The sequence below is a fragment of the Nuphar pumila genome, chromosome 7, assembly GCF_984573655.1.
Source record: "Nuphar pumila chromosome 7, dmNupPumi1.hap1.1, whole genome shotgun sequence".
Taxonomy (NCBI): domain Eukaryota; kingdom Viridiplantae; phylum Streptophyta; class Magnoliopsida; order Nymphaeales; family Nymphaeaceae; genus Nuphar; species Nuphar pumila.
This window is the reverse complement of record NC_143255.1, coordinates 6,604,584-6,619,374: the sequence shown is the minus strand read 5'-3', so window position 1 is coordinate 6,619,374 and position 14,791 is coordinate 6,604,584. Positions and strand designations below refer to the sequence as shown.

The 14,791-nt window shown below is 39.9% G+C and overlaps 1 protein-coding gene across 1 annotated transcript; it reads right to left on the bottom strand.

Moving 5' to 3' along the window:
- Positions 1 to 3,360: 3,360 nt before the first annotated feature.
- LOC149831006 (uncharacterized) lies at positions 3,361 to 3,687 on the bottom strand. The gene has a single exon (XM_090012909.1). The coding sequence runs from the start codon at positions 3,685 to 3,687 to the stop codon at positions 3,361 to 3,363; it is 327 nt and encodes a 108-aa protein (XP_089869035.1).
- Positions 3,688 to 14,791: the final 11,104 nt, after the last annotated feature.

The window sequence follows — 14,791 nt, the reverse complement described above, 5'->3', positions numbered from 1 at the left end:
TTTAGTAGATGGAAAATGTAAATCTGGATCACCAAAAAGAAAAGCTTGCATAAAGTTGGTAATCTTTGGAGCCCTGCTTCATGCCTATCCAACTGATGATAAGATGATGAGAAAGCTTACTTTTCGTTTTGATACGGATACGCATCTTCCACAGTTGACTCACCAACTTGCATGTATTTACCTTATCTATTGGTATCCATATATTCCTTATCGTATCATGCATGAGAACGCTTAGATTTAGTAGTTTAAGTTGATGTGGAAAGATGACTTAGAACAGTGTGAACCGAACAGATATGTCTCTGTGATGCCATACGTTGGTCGGTCTACTTTTTCTGTTCGTTTGGTAGGCACCACTTGTGAATGTTACCAAGTTGCGAGGACGTGACCTCCGGCAATGTGTGCTGGCACAAGCATTGTTCTGCCGTATATTGGGCGCATAGCAGACCAGACCGACCCGAACCAAACCTATAGTGTCCGGGTATGGTGGTAAATAAGAAGACTCAATTAAGATCCGAGTCCGGACTCGAAAGTCTGATTAATACATGGACCTGAGTATAGTTTGTGAAATTTTATACCAGACTCGGGCCTGACCCGAGTTTCGATTAAGACTCATAATTTTTCAATGTAAAAATGATAAAAATATGGTTTTTTATTTTTGTATAACCTGGGTCTGATTCATGTAATTTTTATCAGGTCCGAGTATGATTTCTCTTATGGTGGATCTGATTCAACTTGGGTTCAGACCTGATTTCATGGTAAAAAGTCAGGGCCAAGTCTGGTTCCACATAGGTCAGAACCAAACCCGACCCTTTGACAACCCTAACCCTGCATACAAGCTTCTATTCACTGAACAGTAATCCCCGGACAAACCCCAACCTTTGAGCTAGTTGATGGCTATTGAATTGAAGGCTGCCAACCGAAGCCTTTGTCACACCTGCATGGTTGGAGAACTACATGGTTAATGTACCCCCATGTCAGTTGTCAACTGGTTCATTCACTTTTGGTGTGTGTTGTACTCTGAGGAGATTTGACAGATTTTGGTTCACATTTTGCACGTTAAGGACACTAGGCCCCATGCATTTCTGCGGGCCCCCACAACCTCCTGCTGAGACACGGGATTCTATTTTATCGAAGAAAGATGACCACGTTTCCACGGGAGCGCCCTTCATTTCTGTGGAGAAAGACTCCGCACATGATGATGAGCAGAGACTCTTCCTTTAACACAAACGTGTCCCAAGGGCCCATTTGCATACCGTAGAAAGCTGAAGGTTTCTGCAAAAATACACAGTATTCTATTCTATGCCTTTCCACGAGTCCCACCATGGTGATGGAAATGGAGAAACCTCCTTCCGCACTAAAGGAGACCCCCAAAATTAAAGCCACCCTCATCTTTCCACAGCAACGTTTCCTGTGTGGGGTGTCGGACTCGTTTACCATAGAAGGCACTCCGTGCAGAAGGTGACACTGAGTCCCTTGTTGTGCAATCCAAACTCGCCATAAGGTGCTATACAAAACATAGAAGGCAGTATCACAGCATCCATTCTAGGGCCCAGTGCAGAGAGGGTGGTGTATGTTCCCCCGGGGGGTTCGAATGAGTGCCACGTTGGCACTCATTCGTCAGTTTGGGTGTGTACGAAGGAATATTGCGGATCCCAAGATATTCCTCCGTACATAACTCCCGAATGAGTGCCAACGTGGCACTCATTCGGACCCGCGAACACGCGGCCCCATGTTCGTGGGGGGAACATACAACCTGCTCGCCCCAGTGCACATGCAGGTGAATGTGAAAATCAGTTCCTTATATGTGTGCCTTAGGTGCATACCTCTTTATGATAGGAGGAACCCTAAAAATATTTGACACACCATAAATTTAACTTGGTCATGTAGTGCCATCTGCATCTTTTCAAGTTGATGCACGCATGTTCTCCCAATGTGCGCATCATGCGTGCCTGGCTTAGCAGAAGACCCATAAAAGCGGAAATCGATGTTGAGAAGAGAAAGCTATGTTTCTCCCCATCGGTGAATCACACGATAACAAGTAAAACAATGCAGTAAAATTATTATTCAAAAACTGAAAATCCCTGAGTGAAAACTTCAGTTCTTTAAAAAGACCCATTCCAGCGTATCAGCAGGTGGTTGATCACGCTAACAACGTTATTTGAAATTCAAACAAAAAGTAAATCAAAAATTTAAATTCAAATGCGCCCTTGATTTGCTATGTGCTGGCCTCAGTTGGTTGCAACTCCTGCATCCTCACTACTGGCTGAGGATCCCGCCATTCTTGGAGTGTCGTTGTTGCTGGCTGGGGCTCCCACAATCCCTAGAGTATCAGGATTCACCGATGATCCTGCATCAAGGCCCCTCTCGTGAGAAGAACTCGCCCCTGAGTTCATTTGGGGAATATTGGGTTTGTAATACTCATACATATCTTGAACATTGAATGTCTTCGAGATATGTAGATCTTCCGGGAGGTCGATAATGTAGGCATTATCGTCGATTCTCTTGAGGACCTTATGGGGACCCACCTTCTTTTGTTTCAACTTGTTGTATGTTCCGGTGGGGAAGCGTTTCTTATGTAGGTGCACCATGACGAGAACACCTTCAAATCTTTTGAATCTTCGATGTTGGTCCGCGATGTGCTTGTACTTAGTATTTTCGGCATCTAGCTTTTCCTTAATTTTTGTATGAATGGAGGCAATCTTGTCAACCATATGGTCGGCTTTTACATTATCACTTGGATATTTTGGGAGAGGCACCAAATCGAGTGTGTCACTGTGACCGACCATATACAGCCTCAAACGGAGTCCTTCCAGTCGACCAATTTATCATGTTGTTGAAGGCAAATTCGGCCTGTGCTAAAGCATGGTCCCACTGTTTTGGTTTCTCCTCGGCGAGGCACCAAAGCATGTTATTGAGTGTCCAATTCACCACTTCGGTTTGGCCGTCCGTTTGAGGGTGACACGTACTACTATACTTTAGGGTAGTGTCAAATCATCGCCAAATAGTCCTCTAAAAATGGCTGAGAAATTTACTGTCACGGTCGGATGTGATGGTTTTGGGGACTATATGTAGGCGAACCACTTCTCGGAAGAAGAGGTTGGCTATGTTGACCGCATCGGCTGTCTTTTTGTACGGTATAAAGTGACTCATCTTCGAGAATCGATCGGCCACCACAAATATAGAATCCATGTTTCTTTGTGTGCGGGGCAGCCCTAGGACAAAGTCCATAGAGTGGTCTTCCCACGGAGCTTCGGGGACAGGAAGGGGTTTATATAGTCTGGTATTTTGTGCTTGTCCCTGAGAGACCTAGCAAGTGTAGCACTTCCGAACACAGTTGCAGGTGTTCTTCTTGAGTTGTGGCTAGTAGTACCTCTCCTCCGCTAGGGCTATGGACTTGTCACGGCCCACGTGTCCCCCTAGGCCTCCATAGTGTAGCTCTCTTATTAGTTGTTCTCGGAGGGAGCCTTGAGGTATGCATAGGCGATTGCCCTTGAAGAGGAACCCGTTCAATGTATGAAAATCGCTCGCTCTGGTCTGGTTAGAAGAACATTTTTTCCAGATGTCTTGGAAGTCTTCATCTCCCTCATATAGATCCTTGATGTAGTTGAAGGTGACTACTTCTGACCTCATGGTGATGAGCAGGGAGGCTTTTCGACTCAAAGCATCGGCCACTTTGTTCAAGTGCATGGCTTTATGTTTGATCACATAGCTGAATTTCTGGAGGTGCTGGAGCCACCGGGTATGCATCCAATTGGTGTTCTTTAAGCTATCGAGGTACTTCAAGGCTTGGTGGTCAATATACAATAAAAACTCTCTTTGAACGAGATAATGCTCCCAGTGTTTGAGGGCTCAGACTATTACATATAGTTCAAGCTCATAGGTCGACCACTTCATTCAGGCGTCACTGAGTTTCTCGCTATAGTAGGCCACGGGTGAGACTCTTGGGAAAGAACAACACCAATGCCTATTTCTAAGGCGTCACAGTCCACTTCGAAGAGCTTGTCGAAGTTTGGTAGGGCGAGCACCGGGGAGGTGGTGAGTTTTTCTTTGATGGCGTGAAAGCTATCTTCGGCTTCTTTCATCCACTGGAATTGGCACTTCTTCATGCAATATGTTAATGGTGTTGCGATGCTACTGAAGTTGTGCATGAACCGTTGGTAGAATGTAGCTAGGTCATGGAAGCTACAAATCTCGGTGGCATTCTTCGAGGGAGACCATTCTTGGATGACCTTTAGCTTTTCTTGATCGACACAAATGCCAGTGTCGCTCACCACGTAGCCGAGGAAGATGAGGTTATTTGTTTTCCAGAGGTTAATGAAAAGCTTGGCCTCTTGGAGGGCAGTGAAGACTTGCCTTAGATCTTCCAAATGATCATCTTTTGTCTGGTTGTACACAAGTATATCATCGAAGTAAACAATCATAAATTTTCCAGCGAAAGGTTTGAGTATGTGGTTCATTAGCCTCATGATGGTGTTGGGAGTTAAAAGTCCGAACGACATCACTAGACACTTGTAGAGGCCTTCCTTTGTCTTGAAGGTGGTCTTCCATTTGTCTCCGAGTTGGATCCTGATCTGGTGATAGCCACTACAAAAAAAGATTTTGGATAAGAGCTTAGCCCCTTCTAGCATGTCGAGCATGTCATCTAGGCGAGGAATGGGGAAGCAGTATTTGATAGTGATTTTGTTGATTGCGCGGCTATCGATACACATTCTCCAGCTTCCATTTTCTTGGGGGTCAATAGCACAGGGACCGCGCAAGGGCTCATACTGTTCTGAAAAGTCCCTTGCGAATGAGATCCTCTACCTGGCCTTGTAGGATATCATGTTCTTTTGGTCTCATCCGATAGTGTCATAGGTTTGGGAGGCTGGCACACAGGACGAGGTCGATCTGGTGATGGACGTCTCGCATGGGAGGTAGGCCGTCAGATAGCTCATTGGGCATGATATTCTGAAATGCCTCCAACAACGGTTTGACGTCTTGAGGGACATCCGAAGAAGTGGTGTCCAGTACTTTCACTACTAACACGTACGTCATCCCTGCTTCCTTTAGAGCCCTTTCGAAGGAGTGATAAGTAAGCAAAATGGATTGCCCTTTTGCTGTGGACGACTCCGACCGAACCCCTCCGGACATGGGTCCGAGGATAATTTTATACTCGTCCTTGTAGAAGGCGTAGGTGTTGCCTCGTCCCTTGTGAATGACATTAAGGTCGAACAACCAGGAACTGCCTAACAGGATGTGGCAGGCATCCATCTCCAGGACATCACAAGTGATCTCATCAACGTAGATGTGACCAATAATGGAGAGAGGAATCTTACAATGATGGGTGACGATGATGTTGTCGATGTCCTTCAACCATCCGACCTTGTATGGTGTAGGATGTTGCAAGTCGGGTAGTTGAAGTTTCTCCACCACAGTCTTAGAAGTGATGTTCTCACTGCTCCCGTTGTCAATAATGAGGTCGCACACCTTATGATTGATGGTGCATCGGGTCCTAAAGATGCGGTGGCATTGAGAGTCAAGCTCTTGCCGAGGGGCGAGCATCAATCGTTGTAGAACCATGGTGAGGTTGTTTCCTTCGTCCTCATATGTGATTTCTTTGTTGGTATAGTTGTCCTCCTCATCGATATCACCTTCGTCTCCTTCGCCCTCCGCGAGGGCCACGACCTTCCTTTTCGAGCATCGACTGAAAATGTGCCCTTCTTCTTCACATTAATAGCATTTTGTACCACGTGGTTGCACATATGGGTTTGAGGATGGGATTCTCATAGCGTTGGTCCCCCCTACCGGTTTACTAGGACCTGCCTCTTTACTCGCTGGAACCAGGTCTTCTTGAGGGGAAGCTTTGCTTCGGTTCGTAGGAACGTCACCCATACCGACAGGAAGAAAGGATTTTCTGAAGGAAGGATTCCTCGAACCAGGCCGTTCTAGTTGCTTCTCCACTCGGTTGACATGTTGAATAGCATCGTGGAGATTATAGATCAGATGTAGGGATACCTTGTCTTAGATGGGCAGCCAGAGTCCACCAGTAAATCAAGCAACCTATTGGGCGTTCGTTTCTTCCAGGTTGTTACGCATTGAAAGGCAGTAAAACTCGGTGGTGTAGTAATTGATTATCCGCGAGCCTTGGCGACAGTTGTGGTACTGCTGGAATAGTACTTGATCATAGTCCGAAGGAAGAAAATAAGCTCAAAGGAGATGTTTCATATGGGCCCATGATCAAATGGGTGCCTTGCCTTGTCGCGCACGGGACAGTTGGTGTTGTTTCCACCATGCAGATGCTCCACCCTTGAGCTTGTAGGCCACGAGTTTGAACTTCTTGTCATCGATGGTATCCATATAGTCGAAGAAACGTTCGACTTCCAACAACCAATCGAGGAAGTCTTCGATATGAAGGTGATCGTTGAAAGTGGGTAGATCTACCTCCATACTGAAGTCTCTCTCGTTCTTAATGTGTCGATTGCCTCCATAGTGATTGAGTCTGCCATAGTAACCTTCGAACTGATTTTGACCATGGCCACCCCCGTAGTGGTGGAGACCATTGTAATGGTCATGTGGGGGCTGGGGTGTTTCATCTTCGCTTGAGGAGCCATTGTCAGGTACTTGGTATGGTGTATGGTTCATGGTCCTTGAATGCGGTCTAGTGGGAAATATAGTTGCTTGATTTCGAGGGGGATGCTCGGCGCCGAGGTTCGAAATGTCCTCATTATGTGGCACTGGTTCGGCAACAAGTATCGTGGTAGGATTGTGGTGCAGGATTTGGGTGAGACCGAGTGATTGAGTTATTCTGGCAAGGGCTACTTGGATCTCATTCATCTCCATTTGCATTTGCCTCTGATTAGCTTCTAGGGTTTCAAGAGCGTGTACTCGTGAAGCAACGCCTAGAGAGTGGGTGTCCCAGGATTTGTGACTGGCTGCCATAACGAATCTTGGTACTTGCAGTGGTGATGGCTCTGATACCACTTGGCATAGAGAAGACCCATAAAAGAGGAAATCAATATTTTCTCAGTAGAGAATAGAAAGCTATGTTTCTCCCTGCCGGTGAATCACACGATAACGAGTAAAACAATACAGTAAAATTATTATTCAAAAACTAAAAATCCCTGAGTGACAACTTCGGTTCTTTAAAAAGACCCATTCAAGCGTATCAGCAGGTGGTTGATCACGCTAATAACATTACTTGAAATTCAAACAGGAAGTAAATCAAAAATTTAAATTCAAAAATGTGCCCTTGATTTGCGACGTACTGGCCTCAGTTGGTTGCAACTCTTGCATCCTCACTGCTGGCTGAGGATCCCGACATTCTTGGAGTGTCATTGCTGCTGGCTGGGGCTCCCACAATCCCTGGAGTATCGTGATTTTCCGATGATCTTGCATCAGTGCCCAATGTATCCAACACCTATATGTGGTTGCAGACTGCTTGTGGAGATGTCACAACACGTGTCATAGTATGGAACATTGTCAACACTTTGCAAAGCCAGTTACGAAAAGTCATTTGTAAGAAACATCACTCTTGGGGCAAGGGTAAGTTTCAATAAGTTTTAGGAGTTTTATGATGTTGGCAGGCAGAGCCATGTCTCTGATCCTGTGTGGTTTTTCTGTGTAAATATAAAAAACGTAATTTTTGAACATGCACAGTCTGACATGTCAATACAATGTTGATCATTATAGAATGAGAAGCATATGTTGTTAGTTGAAACATTTTTTTAGTTTGAAAGGCACTGGAGTTATGCAAACTCCTACCAGTTATGCAACTATACCATTAGGTTTTGAACCAGCATTGTCCCAACACAAGGTAACATGCAATAGTTGCTCCTATCAAACAAGCAGAGCCCCCCTCTGTTGGTCTCATTGGTTGAAACATGTTGATGCAGAGCATTCAAACATTAGCGAAGAACAGAAGACCCAATCCGGATTGCAAGACCCGTGACCCCATGTCAAAATTGCTCATTTTGAGGTCAAGGGGTATTTTGATCATTTTATATGATTTAATTTTCTAAGATTTTTACTTCATTTGTCTCAGCAAATTCATTTTGTATAATATTGGTTTCATTCTTGTGATTTTTGGAACCATGTTAAAAATATTTGTATTTTTTATTTTATTTTTTTAGATGTCGGATTCTATGAATCCGGTTAGGCTTAATGCCCGTTAGAATCTATTTGTAGCACTAAAAGGTGTAAGAGGTAAAATGGTAGTTTTTTTATTTTATTTCATCCATGGATCTGGACATTGGATCCAATTTTGTCTTGAATTTTGGAAGTTCGATCCATCTAAGTTGGTGCCCTCCTATTGGTCAACTCTTTTAGAGTATCATTGGCCGAAGTGTAAGGTGACTACTTAAGATGCTATTCAAAATTCAACCACCTCTCCAAGCTCTCATTGGTGGCCTCTTGAAGTGCTACCCACTTTAAGCCTCTTATCAATGTTTGTGGCTCTCATTGGTCAAGATTAAGGTGTAATGAGATAAGAGGATTCAAATCTTGTTCTTTCATTGGTCTCTTGGAAGGTGACCTCCAAAAAGCCTAATGAGCGGTCATGCTACATTGTCTCCAACATATAAAACTTTTTTAGCAAAAAAAGATGGAGGTCTTTTGGTTATTTTAAAGATATTTTTTAAAAAATACAAAATGAAGGAAATTGAGAGAGTCCCCTTGAGAAGGTCAACCACTTTGGAGGAACCCTAGTTAGGATTTGTATGAAGAAAACCTTAGCTGACCTAAGGTGTTATTCTTGTTTGAGCTTGTTGGTGGCTGCCATTTTGGTGGAGCACCATTGCTGCAACAAATTGCTATTGTTGCTGATGTGAGATTGACGCGATCGTGTTCATGGCCTTGTTAGTCATGAGAAGTTTGCTGGTTCAAGATTGGTAACCATTGAAAGGTTACTTCTCCTTCCTTGTCAACTTGTAGATCATTGTTCGTGTTGGTGTTTGGCCAACTCCTCCTTTGCCAATTTGGCTAGAAACTTCTCTTTTGTTGATCTTGTATTTGAACAATTGTTAACGGTGGTTTTGTTTCAGATTGCTAGATTGTTGATTTATATTGAAAATGTTAGATTTAATTGGTGTTTTTTGATAGTTCATTTTGTGAGAGTTGTTTCAAATATTATTGCATATTGAGTTGATGTTGATCGAACTGAAGCTGGGTTTAAGAAGGAAGAGATTAGTTTCATTGGAGAACTTGATTAAAAGTGTTTTCTCTGCAGGTTGAACTTAAACATCTAAGTAAATTGGGATAAATTAAGATTTGGTTTGTTTAAGGTTTTATTTATTCTCGGTTTGGATTTTTTCTTCTACCTCAGTCTCAGTAAACCAATCATATTTTCTTAATATTAGTCAGTTTACATAGTTCTTGGACTCTTTCGAAAGCTGTCAAATAGGTCAACAACTTTTATGTTTTAACCATTGTGTGATTCAATTTTCACTCTTTTCGAAAACAGACTTGAACTTATGCTTCAGTTTATGTGTGCTTGATTTTTTGAGTTCTAGCCTAACTTGACTCGCCTGTGGTATTATAAGCAAAACTCTCTCATTTGTGATAAAAAATTGCATGGTTTATTTCATCGAAAAGCTATCAACTTTTTCGACAATCTTCATGATTTGGTTGTTCTTGATTTTTGCTGTCAAAAATGACTTAGAACAGGAAAGACAACCACTCAGGTGACTATTTTGTCCTTTGTTAGTCTGCCTCATTGATTAAATCATATTTGGACTATATAAAATAAAAAAAAAACTATTTATATTCGGTTGAAAACATAATTAATTTATCTAAAACTTTTCTGTTTGCACTAGTGGAATATTCAGTGCATACTATCTCTAAAACTGGACATAAACAGTCTATTGCTTGCCTGCCCTAGGACCATTTCCTCGTAGAATTTTTTATCTCAGTGTTTTATCGATATCTATGCAACCAGAGATCCATTTTAGGAACTGTTGGAAAGATCATTTTGTCTTGCATCTTTCCCATGTTAGGCATTTTCCCTGATTATGAGTTCTTCAAGATTAAAATCTAGCATAAACATAATTTATTTGTGAGCAATTTTATTTTTTAAAAGAAGCTTCTGCATTTTAGTAGTTTTAGGATGTCTGTTGTGAACCAACCACCATTATTGGTATCAGAGCTCAGTAGAATCTGTTTTCATCCTAGTGTGTCTCTTGGGTTCTTTCATTATATAGGAGCAAATGAGTGATTATAGAGCATGTTATTTGAGGTCTAAAAATTGTACCTTTTAAAGAAAGAATCGAGACTTACAAAACCAAGTCATGGAGCTAACTCTAAAAGATTTTGATGTCACTCTAGAGAGAGCGTCGATCCGAGCATGGTGTGCATGGATCTCGAGGATCTTATAGCCAGTATGACTCTGATTGTTAGTTTAATCTGCATTCGTGTGTGTATTTGAACAGGATTTTGGATCTGCCTAGGAGATCCAAATGGGACTCCGATATTCAATATCCAATATCCAATGTCGAGTTATGTAATCCTTTGCATAGGGAACCAGACGAACCCTTCTTATCGTATCGTCTCTGATCCAACCCCACCTCATTTAGGCCTGCTAATTCTATGGTTAGATTTGAAGTTGCCTCATATGCGAGTTACGAGGTTGAAGAAAACATAATTTTTTATTGACTTAAAATCTTACTTCATTAAGAAAATTGTGAAAGTCATAGAAAAAAGCGAGGATCTAGAACTTGGTTAGGATCTCGAGGAGGAGCCCCAATGCAAAGAGGTTGATCCTATATTTGATATTTTCATGAAAAAATTCCTAGAAGAACCTTCTCATGAATTTTTTGGTAATCTAATATTCAATGAGGTCGATGAGGAAGATGAAGATTAACCTTCACCTGAATTTGAGGATGTTTATATGTGTGAGATCGTTGGCGAACCTATCTTTGACGAAGATGAGGTGTTCAAAGAGTTGTCCCAAATTTCTTTGCTTTCTGAAATAGAATGTCATGAAGAACCTTCTCGTGTCATTTTTGGCAACCTTATGTTCATTGAGGATCATGAAAATTTTCTATCCTTATGCAAGGACAAACTCATCTGTGACAATTCGATGTTCAAAGAATTTGATGTGGACATCAAAGAAGAAGTCTCATCTGAATGTGAGGATTCCATAGTTGTCAACAATGACCTCACACATGTTATTATTGAACTTGTCTTCGAGGAAGATGTGAAAATTGAAAAGTCCAATCTTAATATTAAAAATTTGATCGAGATGTGTCATTGAGCATTTAGGAATTAAAATTCTCATATTGAGTCATTAGAGATTCATCATAGTCCTAAATGCATGTTGAACACATTAGATATTGTGAGCATAAAAGCCCTAAAATTTTATTATGATAATCAGGATTTGATTATAATTGAAAATAAAGCGCACATACAATATGAGTTGCATCAGAACTTAGATGATTTAGGACATACATCGAGCAGTGCAATTGAATCTAAGAAAAATACATGTAGTTTGTTTGAACTGTTGATTTTTAGAATGTATTTCCTTGCTAGTTTTAAAAAAGAAATCACATCATTTTTGGTATCATGTGGTGAATTAGCAAGAAATTTTATCTTTTAAGTGAGATGTTGAATAAAAAAAAATTGTGTTGATGATCAAATTTTTTTTGAAACTATTTATGCATTATTTCAAGAAAAATTTGTTAAATATCGTATGATAGATGACTTGTGTCAAGATAACTTTTTTGCAAATTCCATCTTTTGTTGAGCTTAAGCATAGGTAAAATATGCTTTTGTGAAAATTCAAATTGGGGAAATTGGGTAATCTCTCAACTTGACAACCTTATTTTTTCTAACATGCATGAGCATTATTATTATATAACTCTTGGCATTATATGTTGTAAACATGCTTATTCTCTCAAATATCTAACTTTGCTTGCATTGCATAGTCCATCTCTTTATTTTAAGGATAGATTTTGCATTGATTTTATTTTAAAATTTTATAGAAATTATGGAGTTTTGCTTGAGAAAAACAAGGCTTCAAGGATGAAGCCTTTTGATCCAAGAGGGGATGATACAAAACGTCCAGATATTTGTGAGGAGCATAAGACCCAATTTGGATTATAAGACCAGCGACCTCATGTCAAAATAGCTCATTTTAAGTCCATTTGGGATTAAGGGGTATTTTTGTTATTTTATGTCATTTAATTTTCTGAGATTTTTGCTTCCTCCGTCTCAGCAAATTCATTTTGTAATATTGGTTTCATTCTTGTGATTTTTTGAATCATGTTAAAAGAATTTGTATTTTTTTGTTTTATTTTTTTAGTCATTGGACTATACGGATCTGGATAGGTCTAGTGCTCCTTAGGATCTATTTGAGAAACACCACTAAAAAATAAGTGGAGGAGGTCTAAGGACGTCTCTCTCTCTCTCTCTCTCTCTCTCTCTCTCTCTCTCTCTCTCTCTCTCTCTCTCTCTCTCTCTCTCTCTCTCTCGTCCATCCGTCGAGAAGCAAGGCCGACAAAGAAATGCCTATTATCTCTCTTTCTCCCTCCTATTTTTCTTTCTTCTCCTTCTTCGTTTCTTTTCTTCTCCTTCTTTGAGTAGGGTTTCTATTGATTTGATTAGGGTTTTTCCTCTTCTATTTTTGTTGATTAGGGATTCGAATTAAATATCTTTAACCAAGGCTTTTGATATTTAATTTGATTAAGGCTTTCTTTTGATTTGATTAAGTTTTTTTCTTTGATTAGGGCCTTGAATCAAATTTTTTTAATTAGGGTTTCTTGTAGTTAATTTGACTAAGGCTTTCCTTGTATTTGATTAGAGTTGTTTTTCTTTGATTAGGGTTTGCATTAGGGCTTTTTATATTTAATTTTATGATTTATTTATGGTTTATTTTTCTTATAGTTTAAGGTTTTTGGTTTATTTATGATTTATTTATAGGTTTTGCATTTATATATAAAAAATGTGAATTGTCCAAGTTGTCCTCACAATGTAAAAATCAAATGCCGAACACAAGGAATGCAACATCTTGTCCAGGTGAAACAATCGTTCAATGTAATACAAATGTTACAAAATATACAGAACATGTATTATATGTGTTATGTTACGTTGTTTCGTCTAATCTTACACAAGTAATCAAAGACAGTACCCTCAATGTGATAAATATCATGAGATTTATGAAAATATCACAAGATTTATTAAAATATCATGAAAATACCACAAGAAATTACACTACAACAAAGCAGTAGATTAGCGACGACCACATTCCGTCGCTAATCCGTCGCTAATCCGTGTTAGCGACGGATTAGCGACAACGCGGCGACAGTATGCTTACGTCGCGAATATTTCGACGCTAACTGGCGACGGAATAATTCTGTCGCCAAGTCCGTCGCTAATTGCGACGGAATAACGAGCGCTATATTCCGTCGCCAATCCGCCGGTACTAAACGGCGACCACGGCGTGGCGACGGATTTAATTCCGTCGCTAAGCCGTCGCTAGATTAATATGAGTAGCGACGGAATCATCCGTCGCTAATCCGTCGCAAAAACGAAAAAAAAATCAAAAAAAAATTATTTAAAAATTAATTACCGAGAACTGTACAATTTATATTTCCTGTACAATTTATATTTCCTGTAAATAAAAAACAAACCATACAAAAAAATTCATATAACAAGTATCTATAATAATTAATCGTTCCACCTTAAAACTAAGAAGTTTAATTATTTACAATTCAACAATTACAATTAGGAAAAATAAAAAAACTAGAACTTCTTCAACACAGTCCTCTAATCATCGCCAAGATTTTGTGCGTCTTCTTGTTCATTATATTTATTTGTCCCTTCAGCTCCACTACCCTGATTATCGCTAGCAGCCTACACAAGAAAAGAACAGTCAGTATTGATAAACAAAATATAATGAAATAAATTACACACTATATGTGATTCTATCATGTGCTCATGTGTGATCTAAGGCAATAAAAAAACTCTATATGTGATTCTATCATGCTCATATGTGTGCTAAGGCAGTCAAAAAATTGAATATGCGATTATAGCATGTTCATATGTGTTCTAAGGCATATAAAAAAACTCTATATGTGATTCTACCATGCTCAGATGTGCTTTAAGGCAGGCAAAAAACTATATATGTGATTCGATCATGCTCGTATGTGTGCTAAGGCAGTAAAAAAATTGAATATGTGAATATAGCATGCTCATATGTGCTCTAAGGCAGGCAAAGCCAAAAATTTTATATGTGATTCTATCATAAATGATATATAACATGTTCATATGTGTTCTAAGGCAGTTAAAAAACTCTATATGTTATTATAGCATGTTCATATGTGTGCTAAGGCAGTCAAAAAACAGAATATGTGATTATAATATGCTCATATGTGTTCTTAGGCAGTAAAAAAACTGAATATGTGATTATAGCATGCTTATGTGTTCTAATGCAATCAAAAAAACTTTATATGTGATTCTATCATGCTCATATGTGCTCTAAGACAGACAAAAAGTTAAATATATATATATATATGTGATTCTATCATGCTCATATGTGTGCTAAGGCAGTAAAAAAATTGAATATGTGATTATAGCATGTTCATATGTGTTCTAAGGCATCTAGAAAAACTCTATATGTGATTCTACCATGCTCAGATGTGCTTTAAGACAGTCAAAAAAACTATATATGTGATTATACCTGAGAGGGACCTGGAATCGAAGATCCCCTATCCTGAACAGCGGCCTTGATCTCATTTCGGAGAAAGGGGGCGACGGTGTATTGAAAGTAGTTATTCAGTGATTCATTAATGATCTCGCGTACATCATCACCGGAAAGAATAGT